The following is a 19236-nucleotide window of genomic DNA, read 5'->3' on the forward strand; positions in this document are numbered from 1 at the left end:
TTGATCTATAATGAACCATAATAGCATATATTTGTGAAAGCACAGATCATTTTATTAAGAGTAAAATGGATATACATCTTTTATTTTAGGATCACATGATTCAAACGCCTCCTTTTATTCCTTAATTTGTGTGCCCAATCAAACTAACACATTTAAATTCGAACGGAGCAAGTATTAAATATAGAAATGTATCATTAGACTGACTTAAAACGAAAGAGTGTCATATAAATTAGGACATGTACTTTTACCTTCTTCTTTTTTAATTCTAAAAACCATGTTTGGCCATAAAAATTTTGAAAATTTTGAAATTTCCTGAATTTGAAGACTACAACAAAAACTGTTTTCACTTCAAAACAACTTCAATTTGTATTCATGGCGAAACACAGCTCCAACTATCATTTTTCACTTTGAAAACAAAAATTAGTACTTGTTTCAAATTCTCACAATTTTCATGGCCAAACGGGCCCTAAGAAAAGGGAAAATCATGTATTCTTATTCTTAATCAAAGATAAAAGCTAAATATTCTTATTCTTAATCAAAGATAAAGAGTTGCAGTCACGTAAGTTAGTGGGAAAGCATCACTCATTTTGCTTATTTTTTATGGTCAAAGAAAAAAAAAAGATCTCTTAATTAAAACGGAAAAGGGCCAAATACCCTCAATCAGATCTAAAAATTTAAATTAAGAAAATCCTCCATCCACTTTCGGCCCAAATATCCTTGATACCTATAGGTGTGAATTAAAATACCCTTATTCCTATGAGAATATTCTCATTAGACACATGGCATATTTTATTAATTGGCTTATAAAATTAATTAAACTAATTGACCAGGTAACATGAAGAAGTACGAGCCCCCCGCCCCCCGATACCCCCTCCCCCCCCTCCCACCCCGTGAATTTTTTTTTTTTGAAAAAAAAAGTTGGGTTTTTTGCTTGGAATTCGCACCCCTCACCCCTACCCTCCCCCCCCCCCCGACTTTAAAAAAAATTATATTTTTAAAAAAAAAAGTTCAACGTTTTTTTTTTTTTTTTTTTGGGAGGGGGAGGGGGCGTAGGGGGCGCGGGGTTTGGGGGGTCATGGGGAGGGAACAACAAGTCCGGGGTTTGGGGGTTGGGGAGGGGAGGTCGGGGTAAAAAAAAAGTCAACTTTTTTTTTTTTTTGGAGGGGGGCAATTTGCGGGGGTTTGAGGGGGGGTGCAAAATATAAAAAACGTCAAAACTTTTTTTTCAAAAATATTAATTTTTTTTACGTCGGGGGGGAGGGGGTAGGGGGTGCGGGGAGGTGTGGAATGCGGGGTGGGGTGCAAAAAAAAAAAAATTGTAGTTACACTTGTGCCTTTTAGATTTTTGGTTGAAAATATACCATGTTTTTTAGGTGAGATATATTTTTTTTTTTAACTCAATTACATTATACATTTTAATTTATCAAGACATTTTACAATGACTTGTCCTTTTTACTAGGAAGTTGAGAAGCGTAACAATATTTTTTGCACCCCACCCCGCACCCCTACACCTCCCCCACCCCGACAGCAAAAAAATTAATATTTTTGAAAAACAAAGTTTTGACGTTTTTTTTTCAGTTTTTTGCACCCCCCCTCGTCAAACCCCACACCCTACTAAGCCCCCCCTCCTTCCGCCTGAAAAAAAAAAGTTGACTTTTTTTTTCCACCCCGCACCCTACGCCCGTCCCCTCCCGACTAAAAAAAAACCAAAAAAAACGTCAAAACTTTTTTTTTTCAAAAATATTTTTTTTTTGCATTGGGGGGGGGAGGGGGTAGGGGTGCGGGGGATGGGTAGGGTGCGTTGGTGGGGTTGTTAAAAAAAAAGTCAACTTTTTTTTCAAAAAAAATTTTTTTCAGGGGGGCTGCAAATGGTCCACACAGGGGGTCGGGGGGGGGGGGCTATCCACAATATTGCAAAATTAATTAGTTTAATTAATTTTATAAGCCAAACAATAGAAAAATGACACGTGTTTAATGAAAAGATTCTTAGTGATATGGTATTTTAGACCTAATAGGTATATAAGTATTTTACAATAACATTTCATGATATAGTATTGGCTAAGTTTTTTTTGAAAGGTGGATGGAGGTATTTTTATTATATATTTTCAATAGTTTGAGGGTATTTTTGGCCCTTTTCCGTAATTAAAATTAAGGATGACAAGAAGGCCACAAATAAGTTTAGAATCTAAAGATTTTATATTGAGTTTTCACTTTTCTGATTGTAATTTGCAAATTTGACTCTTTTTTTCATTCTTTCTTCACCAAATTCATGACAGTTACTAGATAGATTTTGTGCAATATTTTAGCAAATAAACAAGTCCTACGTTTTTTTCTTTTTTGGATTATAAAACATGTTGATATTCATTACTTCTATAACACAATGTGTGTACAAAATCTTTTTACGCATATTTCATATTTGCTTATATTGCCATTTGACGATTCTTGATCTATATATTTGTCCTGATTTCGTGCATCATTAAAACTTAAAAGTGACACTCAAAATATTCCCTTCAGAGAAACCATACAAACGGAAGAATCCAAAAGTTTGTAGAGATCAACATCAGATTAGATTTTTCAAAATTGACAGTCATATGATATAGTGATGACTCCCTGGGGGCATTAGCTACACGTGTTGGTATGTCGAACAAAGTTTGGTGCAAGCCAATGAAGGCCTATATTTTACAGTGAAAGAGTTGGCCAAGATTATGAAGTTATAGCCGTATACAAAGAAAGAAACGTCATTATTATACCGAGTCCCCTGGAACTCATCACTATAGCATGATGTAAACGGGTTAATTGCATTATTGTTGCCATGCTGAATCATGTAGCTGAATCATGAGTGAGAATCTTTATCTTAAATCAACATGGCTTTCTGATGTAGAAATTTAACGCATTCGATCATATATATTCAGACCGAATGTGACCGGATCAGTTGGTCCGGACACGACAGTGTGTCGGTAAAATTCTTAGGTCGGTAGGAATCTTATTCTAATATAATTGTAATAGTTATTTATGGTGAATTTGTAATTATGGTAAAATGGGATTTTAGTTCTTTTAGAATGAGTTACCTTATTAGATTAGGGCAAAGAGAAACCTTAGTTGTCTATAAGGAGGTCATCATGATGAATGAAAAACAGAAAGAATTCCCCCATTATTCTGTCTCTCTAAATTTCGTCTCTGTCTTAAATTTAACATGGTATCAGAGTCACGCTAGAAAGAACACATAAACCCTAAAACAATGACAAGTGACGGAGAAAGAGAACGGCGCTAAAAGCAAAGGAATCGCCGGTGAAGAAAACAAACCCCAAAGAAAAACAATCTCTGCTTATGACATTACGTTGAATGATAACCCTGGAATTGTGGTGACACAAGTCCAATTGAAGGGTGAAAATTATGAAGAATGGGCTAGATCCATGAGGACAACCCCAAGAGCTAGGAAGAAATTTGGCTTCGTATCAAGAAGCCGGATGCAGAGTCGCCAGATTTGGAAGATTGGTGGACTATAAACTCAATATTAGTGTCGTGGATTCGCAACACCATAGAACCAATGCTTAACTCAATGATTTCGCATAAAGAGGAAGCGGAAGAATTGTGGACGAGCATCCGAGAATGGTTCGCCATTATCAACGACCCTCGGATGCAACAACTTAAGGACCAACTCGCGGAGTGCAAGCAGAAGGGAAGGACCTTAGTGGATTAATATGGAAGGCTCACTAAGTTGTGGGAGGAATTGGCAAACTACGAACAGATTCCGACTTGCAAGTGTGGAAAGTGCACGTGCAATCTAGGGACGGTCCTAGAAACTAAAAGAGAAGAAGAAAAAGTACATATTTTCCTTATAGGATTGGATAAAGCAATGTATAGAATAGTGAGGTCGAGCATATTGGCCCAGGAACCTTTGCCATCATTAAACTAGGTCTACTCGAAGCTAGTGCAAGAAGAGCGTGTGAGAGGAATCACACGAAAAACGGAGGACCATAGTGAAACCATGGCTTTTTCCATGCAAGAGAGAAACCCTTACAGTGACCAAAGTGAAGGGGAAAACGAGGGTGCATTCTGCACACACTGTAAGAGATCCGGACAAGTCCTGGACGAATGTTGTCAACTAATTGGCTATCCGAATTGGGGGCCAGGAAATAAAAAAGGAGATGAAAAAACCGAAGGAAGAGAAAGAGGACAGCAGCAACAGCAAGGGGTGGACCGAGATCCTGGCGTGGAAGAGGCAACTACCGGGCTAACGCAGTAGTTGCCAGGGAAAGAGCTCAGACAGAGATAGGATAGGTGAACACAGGCGGGACAGGACCTCACAATTTGAGCGAAGAGATCCGGAAGACTATGAATCACGTGTTAAATCCTCAAGGAATAAACCCAAATGGCAAGATGGACAGTAAGACCAAAAACTTATCCTGGATCATTGACTCCGGAGCTACCAACCATGTGACAAATAATTCGGAGGAACTGAGCGATCAACGGGACATTCCTAAGTGTTTGGTTGGGCTTCCGGATGGAAGTAACTCGGTGGTCATGAGAGAAGGAACAATCAAGCTAAATAATAGGATTTGGTTGAAGGATGTCCTTTATGATCTGGATTTGACATTCAAATTGATTATGTGTCACAACTTGTTGATCATTTAAATTGTGATGTAAATTTTAACAAAATTATGTGTTCTATACAGGACCCCACCAAGAGGAAGCTGCTTCGAACGGGTGAGTGTCCATCCGGAATGTGCTGTGGATACGAGCTATGAAGGCGGAGGCAGTCGATTGGTTCGATCGTTGGCACAAATGCTTACGTCATCCTTCAGCACAAGTTACGAAGTCTATTACGGTATTAGGCCTAAAAGAGAGTAGAATTAGATTAGATAAAGAATGTGATGTATGCCAAAGGGCAAAGCAAACAAGAAGTGTTATAATATAGCTTCGGATATATTTGATATGATTCATTGTGATTTATGGGGACCATATAGAACCCTTTCATCTTCTGGTGCTTCATATTTTTTGACTATTGTAGATGATCGTTTGCAAGCCGTATGTATTTTTCTCTTAATCAATAAGAAAGAAGTGTCCCAACCTTGAAAAATTTCTTTGCCTTGGTAGATAGGCAATTTGGTAAGAAGGTGAAGATAGTTAGAAGTGATAACGGAACTGAACTCACATGTGTGAAGAATTACTTCTTCGAATATGGAATTCTTTTTCAAACATCTTGCACAGGGACACCACAACAGGATGGAAGAATCGAAAGAAAATACCGTCACATTGTTAATGTGGCACGCACATTAAGATTTCAGGGTCATCTTCTAATGAGGTTCCAGAGTGAAAGGTCATTATTATACTAAGTCCCCGGGAAGTCATCACTATATTTTACAGTAAAAGAGTTGGCCAGATTATGAAGTTATTTAGCCGTATACAAAGAAAGAAACGTCATTATTTTACTAAATCCCCAGGAAGTCATCACTGTAGCATGATGTATACGGGTTAATTGCTTTATTGTTGCCATGCTGAATCATTTAGCTAAACCACATGTGAGAATATTTATCTTAAATCAAGATGGCTTTCTGATGTAGAAATTTAACGCATTCGATCGTATATCATAACAATGAAACTTTTCTCTCTTTTCTAACAAGAAAATAATGAAATAAGAATCAAAACATAAAAGGAGAGCCTCCTTGTAATGAATGGCCAATGATTATATATGTACATATGTAGTAGGACATTGTCTTGAAAAAACATCACGTGCTGAGGTCCATCTTTTGTTGCATGATTTTACAGAGTTCATTTTAGATGAATCTTTGAAATTTCCACTAAAATCTTGTGTAGTGCTTGAGGTTTAGACAGAAATGGCGAATGATCTGAGCCTTTCATCTGGAAAACTTGTTCGGGAGGATTCGAATCTATCATAGCCTCCTGAAGGGACACTGGAATCGCAAAATCTTCGAACGTTTTTACGTAGAATCTCGGGATAGAACCATAATTTGTTGCAGAAAGGGAAATCTTCTCTGTTAGTGGTGCAAAGGGGATTGGCCTCAATAATACTGATGCTAATTCAACATCCTGAAAATCAAGAGAAAGTGTCAAAAATGTCTTTCTCTAGTGCAACTTAACAACTTGGAACGCAAAAAACTCTGCTTTATAATGTGGAGGACCATAAGAAGAAACTCTTTTTACAATGCTGATGACTATAAGAAAAAACTAGGACAAGTTACACATTTGACCGGTCAACAAAAATATTACATTCGCTAGCCAAATATATCAAAAATATGCACTATTATGTATCAAAAATTTATATTTTTTGTATATTGGAGTATACATTAATATACAAAAAATATCTATTTGCTGGCTATTAATTTGGTGGGCGGCTATTTATGTCAATTTCTCAAATAGCTATTGAGAATTGAAAAAATTATGTTCTACAATGTTGATGACTACAACAAACAGAGGCGGAGCTAGATTTGAAATTTATGGGTTACGAACTTGCCACCTGATCCATAGCTCGTCTTAGTTATTGGGTTCGCAATTAAATATTTATGCATATTTGATGAACTTTCTGATACCAATACAAGATCTAAGCAAAGTTGCTTTTGTCCGAACCCATACTTAGTACACTAGCTCCGCCGCCGACAAGAAAAAACTCTATTCTACAATGTTAATGAATGATGACTACAAGAATAAGACTCTGTTCAACTGTGTTGATTACAACAATACCTTAGCAGTGGTTTGATTGAACAAGACATCTTTCAACAATGATTTGTCGAAATCGATTGCAGTTGGATGATGATTCTTGCCATTTGCATAAAGAAATTTTTGAGAACGCTGGCAAAGATCGTCCGCGCCAGTCTGCACAAACATAAGCAATTAAACACTGTCATGTCTATTGAATATTGAATTACTTGTTCTTACTAGGTTTGCGAAAGTACAAATGAAACTTAAACCTTCAAAACCAGTTCTTGCAAAAGTTATAATATGCAATAACCAACCTGCATCGAGAACATATCGAGTACGCTTTGTCCATTCTTCAACATTGCTGCAGCAATAAAAACCACCTTAAAGACTTTTGATCGATGCAACTCCATTGCATAAGAAACACAAGCACCTCCAATATCGTGGCCAACCAAGATAACCTGCATCAAGAAAAAACCAATTAGCATGCCTTTCAACATTTAAGTTGGAGAAAGCACCAACAAAATTCTTATTTGGAATGAGTCAAGGTACAATTGATCGAACCTTATTGCCATCGGGGAGCTTGTCAAGGAAATCAGTGAGGGGTTTCACGTATTCGGCCAATGTGGTAATGTTGTTGGAGTCAAAAGAATGAGCACCAGAACCAGTTAAATCTATAGCATCAACTTGATATCCATTTTCCTTGAGTAGTGTTGTAGTTTTGTACCAACACCAAGCACCAAAACCGCCTCCATGGACAAGAACAAAATGGTTGGTCTCTAAATTGCCAAGTTCTGTATCCTGAGAAGGTAAAAAACATGTCACTTAACATATAAAACAAAGAGAGTACTAATTAGAATCTTGTAGGGAATCGATCCTTACTCTTTAGATTAGTAATTAATTTGTTTCAAAGAAGAGGTAACAGTTATATTATCTTTATTGGAAATTACAACAAAAGTTAATGAGCCAAACAATAAAAGTATAACTATTTGGACAATGACAAGATTGCTCACTTAACGAGAATGAGAAAAAGTACAATATTAACATTTGTATATTCTTATGAGTGTATTGATTTGTAAATAAATTATGCGCAATTACTTTAAAACATCATTTTTTAAATTTCTTGTACGCTAATTTGCAATTTAGCCTCTGTTTTGAAAATGAAGAAGCTGCCATTTGTCTACTCTAAAGCTAAAAAAACAGCACTCCTTAGGGTAATGAATTGAATTAGTTTTTGGGGTTTAAGTATTTTAGCATACTAATTAAATAATGCTTCTCTGTGAGTTCTTAGTAAACATGTAATTCCAATCTATTAAGACTTAAACAAGTCTTTAATATTAAAAAGAACTACTGAAGGTTGCTACTTCATGAGAACAATTGATAGATATCTACTCCCTTCGTTCCAATTTACGTGATGATATTTGATTGGGTACGAAATTTAAGAAAGAAATAAGGGCTTTTGAAGTTTGTGATCTAAAACATGTTTTAGACATTTTTGTGGATATAAATCATTTCATTAAACGTAAAATGAGAAGTTTAAAATTGAAAATTGTTATTCTCTACGTTCCAATTTATGTCACATATTTTGAATCGATACGAAATTTAAAGAAGAAATTAAAACTTTGGAACTTATGGTCTAAAAATGTCATAACATAACTTTTGGTCTTAAACACCATAACATTTGTATGACTATAAAATTTCTTATTAAGGATAAAATGAAAAGTATAATGTTAATTGTTTTGAATTGTGCCGTTCTTTTTTGGGTAAAGTAAGAAAAAAGTGTGTCATATAAACCGAAACAGATGGAGTAATGAATAGTAAATATAGCAAAGTGGCATTTCTTTTAAGTTAGATCGAAAAGAAAAATGTGTTACATAAACGGACAAAGGGAGTATTATATTAATCCTCTTGTTTATGAAATAAAAAGTATAAACTATTATAGAATTTGAGGGCAAGAAATTAGTAGCAATACCTGATTAGGAATCTCCAAGTGTTGGGGCAGAGAATCAGACAATAACCTCGGACGAGAACTTGAGCTTCTTGGAATAATCCTTTTTTGCTTCTTAGAAAATGCTAAAGGGTCCCTTAGAGAAACTGAACGTTCAAACTGAGTGAGTGTTCCATTTTGCTGATGGTGTTGGAGAAGCAAAGCTGCAGCCACTCGAGCTTGTTCTTTTATATAATCATGATCAATACTAGGAGTACTAGTACTAGTCTCCTTTGGATGTATTTTATCCAATCTTTGGCTAGTTGAGTTAGAAAAACATGGAGGAAGACTATTTGATGATGATCTTGTTTTGCTTCTTTTGGTAGCTTGATTTTGAGAGAAACATGCCAATGAATTCCCCATGGTTGTATTGGTTAGCTTTGGGCCGAAGATTGACGATTGACTGAGAGCGTTTTGACAGCTCGTATTAGAATACTTTCTGACGATTCGCTCTATTATTGCCTCCTAGTTTCTTTGTGTGTTGTACTAGTCTGCTTTGGATTGGAGATTGACGACTGACTTAGCGTGCTTTGGCAGTTGGTGGTGGAGTACGCTCTGACGGATTCGCTCTATTATTGCCTCCTACTTTCTTTGTACATTCTACTGGTCAGCTTTGAATCGGAGATTGACAATTGACTCAGCGTGTTTTTACAAACTCGTGGTGGAGTAATCTATGATGAATTCGCTCTATTATTGTTTCCTATTTTCTTTGTACGTTTAATGAGAGAGATGGTTTTCAACATGAATGGTTATACTATATGTTTGAGAAGAGAAACTTCCAAGAAACTATTTGGTCAATTGGAACAATGATTTGGAAGGGGCTGTGAAGGAGTTGAAAGTTGAAGTCAATGTAGAAATAGTCGCACGAGGAGAAAATGGTTCCTACTGTGGAGCAGTACAATGTTGACCTTACAATTAGGAAATAGGTGTAATTGCACTTTTATTGGTAAATTTTGGCTTTTGAACTTTATAATATTTGGTTAAACATTTAACATTCAATTAGCTAAAATGTGTGTTTTTGCTCCATTTTTATAAGAGATATGTGATCTTTAGACTATTTTTAGAATTATATTATCCTAAAATATGAAGCAAAAATTAAAAAAATTAAAATAATACATCGATTATTTGACCATTTGGTTCTTAGTGATTAAAGAAATTTGAGAAGATTCACAGTTAGAGGAACTAAAAGATGTACATATTAATTAATTGAAACTGAAAATGTGCTTGACCAGAAATTACAAGGATCAAAATTCAAATTTATTGATATTTGAGGAACTAAAAGTGCTAATTGCCCCAGAAAGATTTTATAAGAAAAGTCCAACTACTACATTAATCAATATATCATATGTGCAAGCACGAGTTTCACCACAAAAAAGTTATTGTGTACTCATTTATCCTTAATTAAAGGTCTTGGGTTTGAGTTTTAGATGAAGTCATCTTTGGCAAGGGGCATTTTACCGCTAAAGTGATTTTTTTTATGCGAATCTAGATTAGTTGGGTCTCAAAACGAATACTAAAAAACCAAAAAATAAATATAATGAGTTTTAATATTTGTAAATACTAGTTTGACTATGAAATGTTGAATTTTAAAGTTCTATGTGCAGATTATGTAATAATAATTTACACAATCACGTCACTAAGAAGGTAATTACAGATAAATTTATAAGTATTAATTGATAACCTGATAAAAATGATAATTAACCTGTTACAACATGTTAAATAAATCAAGTATTAGTGTATTGAATCTATCAAGAAAAGTGGCTATTGTTTGATACTGTAAATTTGGGATGATACATTTCTGGTCTATTAGCTATTATATTGATAAAATTTGATTTTAGTCATCACAGTTTCGGATTAAGCATATTCAAAATTTGACTAAATTAAAATGCGCCTTTTAGTCCCTTTTCACAAGAAATATGCTACATCAAGTTGCTATTTTAGAACTATATCACTCTTAAAATACAGAGTTAAAAGTACTAACCCAGCATAACATATCAGTAGTTAAATAACTTAGCAATCAACAATCTGTTTAATATACAAAAATAGCAAGTAAAGGGATAAGCTCCATTTGAATAATTTACATACTTCCCAACTTTGTCCTAAATTAGTATCTCCATATAGCTTCTCTTTCCACTTCTTCTTCTCCTAAGTTAATAGAGGAAAGAAATGAATGCACAGTGGACCAAGTCTTCTGAGGCAAGATATGATATGTAAACCCAATCACCTAAAATGTACACTAGAAAGATCAAGAAATCAAATATTGTTCAGTGAGTGATCGACTATCATAAAGCCAGGGAGCGCAAGGGGTTCATCCAAATCCTCTTCATCGGGACATTACATTACACTGTATATACAAGGTCAAAATTATTTATATCCATTTACAATGTCACCAGCAACCAATTGCTCTGAAACAGTGCATTTTGGCTACAAAGGGGAATCCAGGAGCCAGAGGACTCATTCTAAACAAGTGCGATTTTATTATATGTATATATGTATCTTTAAAAGTTATATATGTATATACACGATTCGACCAGAAGTAATACCCGCCTTAGTTATGCTTTTGCGCAGGGGCTGAACCCCCTTAGCCAAAAATCACACTTTATATACAAGGTCAAAATCCATGTCAAAATCTGTTTTTATGTATGTATAGTAGACAATGAATCTCCTTGGTGAAAATCCTGACTCCGTCACTACAGTTCTGCTGGGCCAAGTTGGATAAGAAAGGTAGTATCTTGATCATTTGCAGCAGCAGCCCTGTTTGCTTGGCCACTTATGGAAACAACAAGACCAGCTTAACCACTTACAAGAGAAACATATCCAGCTTGACCACTTACAAGACAAGCAACTTGCACTCTTACAACAACAGCTTGGCCATCTAGAGCAACACGACCCGCAGCTACAATGGGAATAGAAGCATAACGGCCATCTAGACTTCTTTTTTGTGTAATAAACAACATGGCAAAAAGGTTCTGCGGACTTTTTATCTCTGCAATAAACAATTTAGACTCCGTAAACACTAAAATACATGATTGCGAGCTCCATTTATCTGGGAAGAAATAAGATCTTCCGTAAGATAGCAAAAGAAATTAATACGTTGTTTGGAACTCAAGTGCAACAGAATCCAAAAAACACCTTGCGTATGAGATGTTAATAAGTGAACAAAGAAACCTGCAAATACTCAATCCAAACATAGCCTTAAAACACACTTTCATAAAAGACCTACTGGATGAGGGAGGGGAAATTAAAAACTGTACAAAAAGAGAGACAAAAATCTCTGTGGGTACAGTTAAAGTAGTAACATCAATGCATGTGTGTGTGTACAGATACCATATACACACATTTATAGAATGCTGAGGAGACAGGTTTTGTTATGCAAAAGTATAGCAATAAAGCATTCACTTGGACCACTCAAACTGAACTGCGTGGTTTTTGCTTATTCGCAGGTTTCATTCAATGCTTTGCAGAATTATTTGGTATAATCAGGTCTGGAGTTAAACACTAAAATCACCAATAAGTTTTCATGTAGAGTTGAAGACATGAGGCTGAAACACAGTTTTACAAATGAAAAGTTAGAGTAACTCTCCCTCTATACAAAACTAAATGCACGTCCGCGTGATAATTAATGAACGCGAGATGCTATGTGTGATTTGGAAAGTGCAGGGACAAACATGTACATGAGCTAAACAACTAATTAATTAATTAATAATTAAGAATGGTTTCTTTTACTGTATAGCAAAAAAGATAGGAACTGGTACTCACATTGGAGAAGCTAAAGACTTATCATTACCATCGGAATGGTGAGGGGCGCTGTAGGAGTCTCTAAACCCTCCGTTTCCTTCGGAATGGCCCACAGCAATTGAGAAGTCCCTGTTCCCTCTTAATTTTGTTTCCCCTTCAAAATGGACTTCTTTCTTAATTGGTTTATGTTGCGTTCCTGTTTCAATAAAGTTGTTTCCAGTAACCACACCTCTTTTTGCATCGAAGCTCGTTTCCATATGTTCTTCTTTTACAGCTGGTAAGTGCCCAAAGCTAATTAGCTCGCCAGACTTACTAAGTTCTTCACATCTGTCCAATTCCACACACCTGCTTAGTTCGCGAGAATTATGATCCCTCGAAAGACTGACGTTGATACTAAATAATGACTCGTCAGAGGCAGCACTCCATTCATTAGGTGTTGAAGATTTACTTTCGAAAATGGAAGACGGAACTCTGTTGGGATCGTAACCTCCTTGCCTCTCCATCACTTGGATAGAAGGACATTTTGTGCTTGGCACGGTTGTCAATAATGATTCATCAGTGATGTCTAAAACCTCCGAGGCAGAGCTTGTTAATGTATTCAATTCCAATTTGTCATCCGGAAGAAATTTAGAAGATGGTATTTTTAATGAGATAGAGTTGGATGCTATTTTTGGATTCACTAGTATGAAATGATCCGAGGAATAACCGGACGAGGATGAAAACATGGAACAAGAAAGTTCTGAACTCTTACTTGACCCTGAAGCACTTTCATTTAAGATAGAACCCAAGCTTGTTCTACTTTCACTCTCATGTTCAGAATCCAGGAGAAAGATTATTGGTGAACTGGCCTCATGTTCATTTTTAGTAACCACTGCATCTGTTCGAGAATGATTACGGGTTCCAATTTCATATTTAGGGCCCATGACTGGATTAAAGCTAAAATTCACCTGCAGAAAACCATCAACTTGTTTAGATGCAAACAGCGTCCAGTCAATGTTAATATAAGAAAAGGATTAGAGATGAGATTAAGTTATCGGTTGAGGAAACAATGTAACGCTCACCACGAGCACCATATCATGCAAAGAGCCCGTTTGGATTGGCTTATAACTTAAAGCTGTTTGCAGCTTATAAGCTGAAAAAAATAAGTTGGGGTAGTCCAACTTATTTTTTTTGGCTTATAAGCTGTTTTCAGCTTATAAGCTGCTTTAGATAAATTAAGTTAAATGGGTCCAATTATTTTTTTGAGCTTATTTTAAGCACAAAATGACTTTAAGCTGGCCAGCCAAACACTCAAAAAAGCTGAAAACAGCTTATAAGCCAATCCAAACGGGCTCAAAAAGAAGTACCTAGGTCAAACTCCCGTCTCTCAATGATTGCTTATTCCTAGGTTAAGTAGAAAATAGAATGCACATGAGAGGCAGATCTAGGATTTAAGCTTGACAGAATCAATCTCTAAGGCTTTTAGACTGAACTTATTGTGCTTATTAAATTATGGGTTCAAAATTTAAAATTTGTCAAAATTTGAGTCATTTTTCATACCTATAGACACACATATCCATATTTTGAGTGGTGAGATCAATTAAACTTATTGTACAAAGGCTCCATCTGACTCTTCATGGAGTGAACTTCATTAGAAGACTCATGAAACAAGGTTTGCAGGTTTAATTACTTGGCCTACTAGCTAGACCGTGCTAATGTCTTTATTCACAAAAAAAGATTCAAGAAGCTTTAAGTTCAATATGTGATCATATTATTAATTCACAATCTACCATTACTACCTGCTTATATTCTTGTCCTAAAGCTCCGGATGCTTCCATTTGGTCGGTCACATAAAAAGAAAGTTGAAAGAAGGAATGGATAGAAGCTTCTCTTTTACATCTATCTACATTTTTTTTTTAATTTTACTGAAATAAAATCTAACGATCAGAAGTCATTTACGAAATGGAAATCATCTCCAAACAATGATCTGTAACACAGATCATTACCTAATGGAAATTCCATCTAGTGCCATTAGTTTCCTACAATTTAAATGAATATTGCCGGAAGTGGAACCGGATATTTCACCCTTTGGCCAACTCAGAATCTACAACCACCCACTAAAAGTTTCTCGAAATTAGCAAATCATGATGAGCAACAAGAGGCATGAATGTAAATCTACCCAAAAATCTAAGATTTAGGCCAAAGCTAATGACCATAAAACAAAAAAATGAAAATTTTGATCCAGGACTTGACAATCAAACATAATAGAATGCACTTGGAAGTGAACTTTGTTTAGAAAGACCCATGGCATAAAGTTTGCATGTTTACTCGGCCTCCTATACTGGAATGCTGTCTTACAAAATTGGTTATAAATTTTAATGTGTTATGAAGAGGAACCTTGGAGTTATGGTCACAGCTTCGAGTCATGGAATCAGCCACTTGATACTTGCGTCAAGGTAGGCTGCCTACATCACACCCCTTTGGGTTGCGACCCTTGCCTAGATCTTGCATGAACGGGGGATGCTTCGTGCACCGAGCTGCCCATTTTTTTTTATATATTTTAATGTGTTACCTTTTCTAATCCAAGCTGTACCATGACTACCTTTCTTTATCCAGACCTAAACTTTCTAATGCTCCTAGAAAGTGTAACCAAGTAAGGACAGAAACATCTCATAATACTTATCTGCTTATTCTATCAAATTTTTCTATTTCAATCAGCTGCTTCTCCATCCCAAATAATTGGGTTCGGATATATGAATCCCGGGTCATTTCAGCACTGTGAAATAATCTGTCGGATTATTGCAAAATTTAAGATTCTATTAAGCTAGAGGTTCACTAACCTTACATTTATCCTGCGACTAGACTAAATGTAAGTGAGACAACAACAACTAGCACTCTTAATCCAATTAGTTAATATCTACTTCATAGATCTTTCGCTTCCATTACGTCCTAATCTTGGCTAAATCCAAATTAAGTCCATTTTTTCTTCTGTTTTACTGCAACAAAAATCAGTTTTCAAACACACAAAATAAGTCAATTAAGAAATGAAAATCATCGCTCACAAACTAATCAGTAATACAAAATCACTACCTTATGCACACAGCAGTTTGATGCCAATGCCCTCCTATAAAATGGAGCCTCCTTATAAAGCTTCCCTATAATAATAAAAAATTAAAAAAAAATAAAACAACTAGAAATCACAATTATCAGCAAGATTAATGTCAGTTAAATAACCTAAAAAAGTGGAGGCTTTAGGCCAGAGGCTAATGACTGCAAAACAAGATATCTGGGATTTGTCTAAAATTAAAACATCTTACCTAATAAGTGAAATATTCAAGGTTTAACCCAAAAATGAAAACTTTAGCCAAAACCTTATTGACCAAAGAAGCAAGAAAATGAAAATTTTGATGTGGGATTTATCTGAATTAAAACATGTCACCTAATTTAGTGAATCAAGAATCTAATTTTAACCCAAATAAGAAAGATTTAGGCAGAACCCCATTGACTAATAAGTAAGAAAATGAAAATTTTGATATGGGATTTATCTGAATTAAAACAACAATAACATACCCAGTGCATTCCCACAAATGGGGTTGTGGAGGGTAGAGTGTACGCAGACCTTACCCCACCTTGGAGTTAGGCTGTTTCCGAAAGACTCCCGACTCAAGAGAAAGCAGGACAAAAAAAGTCAGACAAGAATTGATTTATCTGAAATTAAAAGATTTCACTAATTAGTGAATCAAGAATCTAATTTTAACCCACATAAGAAAGATTTATGCAGAACCCTATTTACCAATAAGTAAGAAAATGAACTTTTTGATGTGGGATTTGTTTGCATTAAACATTTCACCTAATTTAGTGAATCAAGAATCTAATTTTAACCCAAATGTGAAAGCTTTAGACAGAACCCTATTGATCAATAAGTAGGAAAATGAGTATTGTAATGTGGGATTTGTTTGAATTAAAACATTTCACCTAATTAGTAAATCAAGAATCCAATTTTAACACAAATAAAGAAAGACCTAGGCAGAACCCGATTGACCAATAAGTAAGAAATTGTGTATTGTCTGAATTAAAATATTTTACCTAGTAAGTGAATTTTAGATTCTATTTTTCTCTCGTGATCCTTCTTCAACTTCTATAATTCTTTCTTGGGGTTCATAATTTCCTTAAAATTGGGTGGAATATTATGAATTTATCGAAGGATCCAAAAGAGCAAAAAAAGTTTATTTTTATTTTTTTTGGGTTATTTTTTAATGGAGGAAAAGTTGGGAGGGCAAAGAGTGGGGTTCGGAGTCATCACTGTCATTATTCTTTGAATAACGAACTTCAGTTATGTTTGGCGCCCCCTTATAACTAACATCTTCCTCACGTGCTCTACATTTGATTTTATATTAGGGAAAATAACACTCTATGTCTATTTAGAGAAAATATTTAGAGAAAACAATACAAAATATCTTTAAAATGTAAAAATATTTATCCGATTATGTGCCCTCCTAAACTAATTTCGCTTCTTACCCAACTCTCAGAGAATATTAACCTGAATACCCCCTGGACTAAAATCTTTCGTTCATGATACCATCGCGGTATATTTATATATCATGATTTAATCATGCAGGATTAAGAGAAGGACTGAAGCAGTCCTCCATGATATCGTCTTAGTATATTTATATACCATAATGGTATCACCGAGGACTGAAGAGTGTCTAATCGAAGGACTGAAGCAGTCCTCCGCGATACCATCATAGTATTAGTATATGTATATAAAATGATGGTATCATAGAGGTTTTTTTTTAGAAAAGTGTGTCTTTTGAATAAATGAATATGATACCATCTCAGTATATTTAAATACCATGTTGGTATCATAATTTTGGGGGCATTTCGGGTAAATAATTTTCAGGGGCTTGAAAGTAAGAGGGGTATGAGCGGGTAATTATTTTATTTTTAGGGGACAACAATGTTCTTTATTTGCAATGGCCCATTTTTCTAATTTTACCCAAAATGGTCTTCTTATACGTTATTATACACTTTTATACAAGGTTGATATATTGTTTACGGTAAGTGTATGATATTGTATATCGTGTGTATAAACACTGTTCTAAAAAAAAAAAGTTGACTATGCAGATGTAAATTAAAATATGGATACGTGGATGTAATATTTTGTGCTGGATATTACTCCCTCTGTCCCATTTTATATGCCACAATTATAATTTCGAAATTCAAATTTCTAAACTTTAATCGTAAATTCGGATATAGAAGCTCTAATTTTTTTTAAAATAAAATTATATATATTTTTAAAGTACGTAAAAAGTACTATAAATCAAAAATTAACAACTTAAAATATTTAAAAGGCATACGAAAAATTTCGATCAAAAAAATTCACTCTCGAAATTCCAACCGTGCTACATAAATTGATACGGAAGGAGTAATCATTGCGTAAGAGAAATAATCGAGTGATTAGCATTAGAATTGTTGAAACATTTTGGGTCATGAATTCTTCAATTGTTTTTGTAGTATTTTATAACTGTTTAAAAATTTATATTTTATATGAGATTTTTGTATACATGGTAAAATATGGCCTGGCACGTGGCAAGATGGCAATAGGACACGTGGCGGAGGAAGATGAAACACTTCCAATTACAACATTCAATACGAGTAAGAAGTCCCGGTTGAATCCGGAGTCAAATTACAAGGGAAAGTCACACCAGATAATTAATAGTGGAATAACATTATAAGACCGGACCAGATCCGAAGCAGACGTTATGATTTAGTATTAAAGGCAATATTAATTTCTCATTATTATTCATTATGAGGATTTAATTACCGGTTAAAAGGTCCATGTATTTGTACTATAAAAGGACTTAACAGCCCAAAAGGAGGATCGTCGAATAACACCAATTACACACTATTCTTACAAGCTTTATTGTTCACATTTATTCTTTTAAATTGCTCTTTTGCTCTAAATTTATATACTTGTTCTTATTAAGTTTAAGGGCTTTACAGTTCCACCAGTGCAAGCCTATCAAAGGATTTGCTTTCAGGATCATTCAAGCCCAAGCTCAATTGCTTTATATTTAATTTATTTTAGTTAATTAATTCACCTATTATCATTTTAACTAGTTTATTTTCACTGCTTATAATAAAATCAAATCGCGTATCCTTTAAACCACTAAACAAATTTAATTGTTCTCTTTTTAGGGTAAACAGTTTGGCGCCCACCGTGGGGCTAAGGATAAAAGTGATATTGTTTTGTTGCTCTAACCATCAAACTTATAATTCTCACATTTTTTTTCACCAGATAATTCTTAAAAGATGGCCAACAATGGGAACCAAGGTGATGGAATCTCAAACAATTCAAGCACTCATGAAAGGGGTCAAACGAGTGGCGAAGATCGGAACCGGAATGAGCAAGATCCAAATCTCACCATGAGGATCCAAACACACTAGAGAAGACTTCATTCTAAATAATGATCATGAAGAATAAGGGGTTGCAAAAGTGGATCCAAGGATAGCGAAAATATTGGAGATATTAGAAAAAGCAACAGAAAGCCATTGCTGACTTACAAACAGGAAGAGGCAGCAATATTGGAGTTAATCCACCCAATACAGAGGTACAACAAGATGAAGGCAATGGTGAATCCCGTGGCAATGGGGCAGCACCCGAAGTAATGCAGTACTTGGAAGCTCTTTCCAACTGGTTAGAGAAAAATGAGAAAAAACTAAAAAGGCAGTTGGATAAGAGCGAGAAGGAGTTCAAGGCCTTCAATTCTCATATAGATCAAATTCCTGGGGCACCACTAGTCCCAAAGGGAACGGATTCAAAAAGATACGTGCAGTTGCCATATCGACCAAGCGATGCACCTAAGTTGATCCCG

General features: G+C 35.2%; 2 protein-coding genes across 4 annotated transcripts; both read right to left on the reverse strand.

The window, feature by feature from the left end:
* Positions 1-5552: 5552 nt before the first annotated feature.
* LOC132034527 (putative methylesterase 11, chloroplastic) lies at positions 5553-9373 on the reverse strand. The gene is made up of 5 exons (XM_059424937.1): positions 8630-9373; positions 7222-7458; positions 6975-7118; positions 6703-6834; positions 5553-6051 (listed from the first exon to the last, which is right to left on the reverse strand). The coding sequence occupies exons 1-5, from the start codon at positions 9005-9007 to the stop codon at positions 5773-5775; spliced, it is 1170 nt and encodes a 389-aa protein (XP_059280920.1). The 5' UTR covers positions 9008-9373; the 3' UTR covers positions 5553-5772.
* A 1728-nt stretch (positions 9374-11101) lies between these two features.
* LOC132035396 (uncharacterized) lies at positions 11102-16708 on the reverse strand. Of its 3 annotated transcripts, none has more exons than XM_059425654.1 (3): positions 16448-16708; positions 12404-13329; positions 11102-11630 (listed from the first exon to the last, which is right to left on the reverse strand). In XM_059425654.1, the coding sequence occupies exons 2-3, from the start codon at positions 13303-13305 to the stop codon at positions 11381-11383; spliced, it is 1152 nt and encodes a 383-aa protein (XP_059281637.1). In that variant the 5' UTR covers positions 13306-13329; positions 16448-16708; the 3' UTR covers positions 11102-11380. The 3 variants fall into 3 exon arrangements, with proteins under 3 accessions (XP_059281637.1, XP_059281638.1, XP_059281636.1); XM_059425655.1 differs by lacking the exon at positions 16448-16708 and adding an exon at positions 13444-13728 and having other exon boundaries at positions 12432-13329; XM_059425653.1 differs by lacking the exon at positions 16448-16708 and adding an exon at positions 13444-13728.
* Between the last annotated feature and the right edge of the window lie 2528 nt (positions 16709-19236).

This window comes from Lycium ferocissimum, chromosome 10, assembly GCF_029784015.1.
Source record: "Lycium ferocissimum isolate CSIRO_LF1 chromosome 10, AGI_CSIRO_Lferr_CH_V1, whole genome shotgun sequence".
Classification (NCBI taxonomy): Eukaryota; Viridiplantae; Streptophyta; class Magnoliopsida; order Solanales; family Solanaceae; genus Lycium; species Lycium ferocissimum.

Coding starts and splice junctions, on each gene's coding strand:
- LOC132034527 (XM_059424937.1), bottom strand. CDS start 9,007: ATGGGGAATTCATTGGCATGTTTCTCTCAAAATCAAGCTACCAAAAGA. Junction 7,459..8,629: donor ACTTGGAGATTCCTAATCAG/GTATTGCTACTA, acceptor TTACCTTCTCAG/GATACAGAACTTGGCAATTT. Junction 6,052..6,702: donor TCAATCAAACCACTGCTAAG/GTATTGTTGTAA, acceptor CTTGATTTTCAG/GATGTTGAATTAGCATCAGT.
- LOC132035396 (XM_059425653.1), bottom strand. Junction 11,631..12,403: donor AAGTCTTTAGCTTCTCCAAT/GTGAGTACCAGT, acceptor TGTTTATTGCAG/AGATAAAAAGTCCGCAGAAC.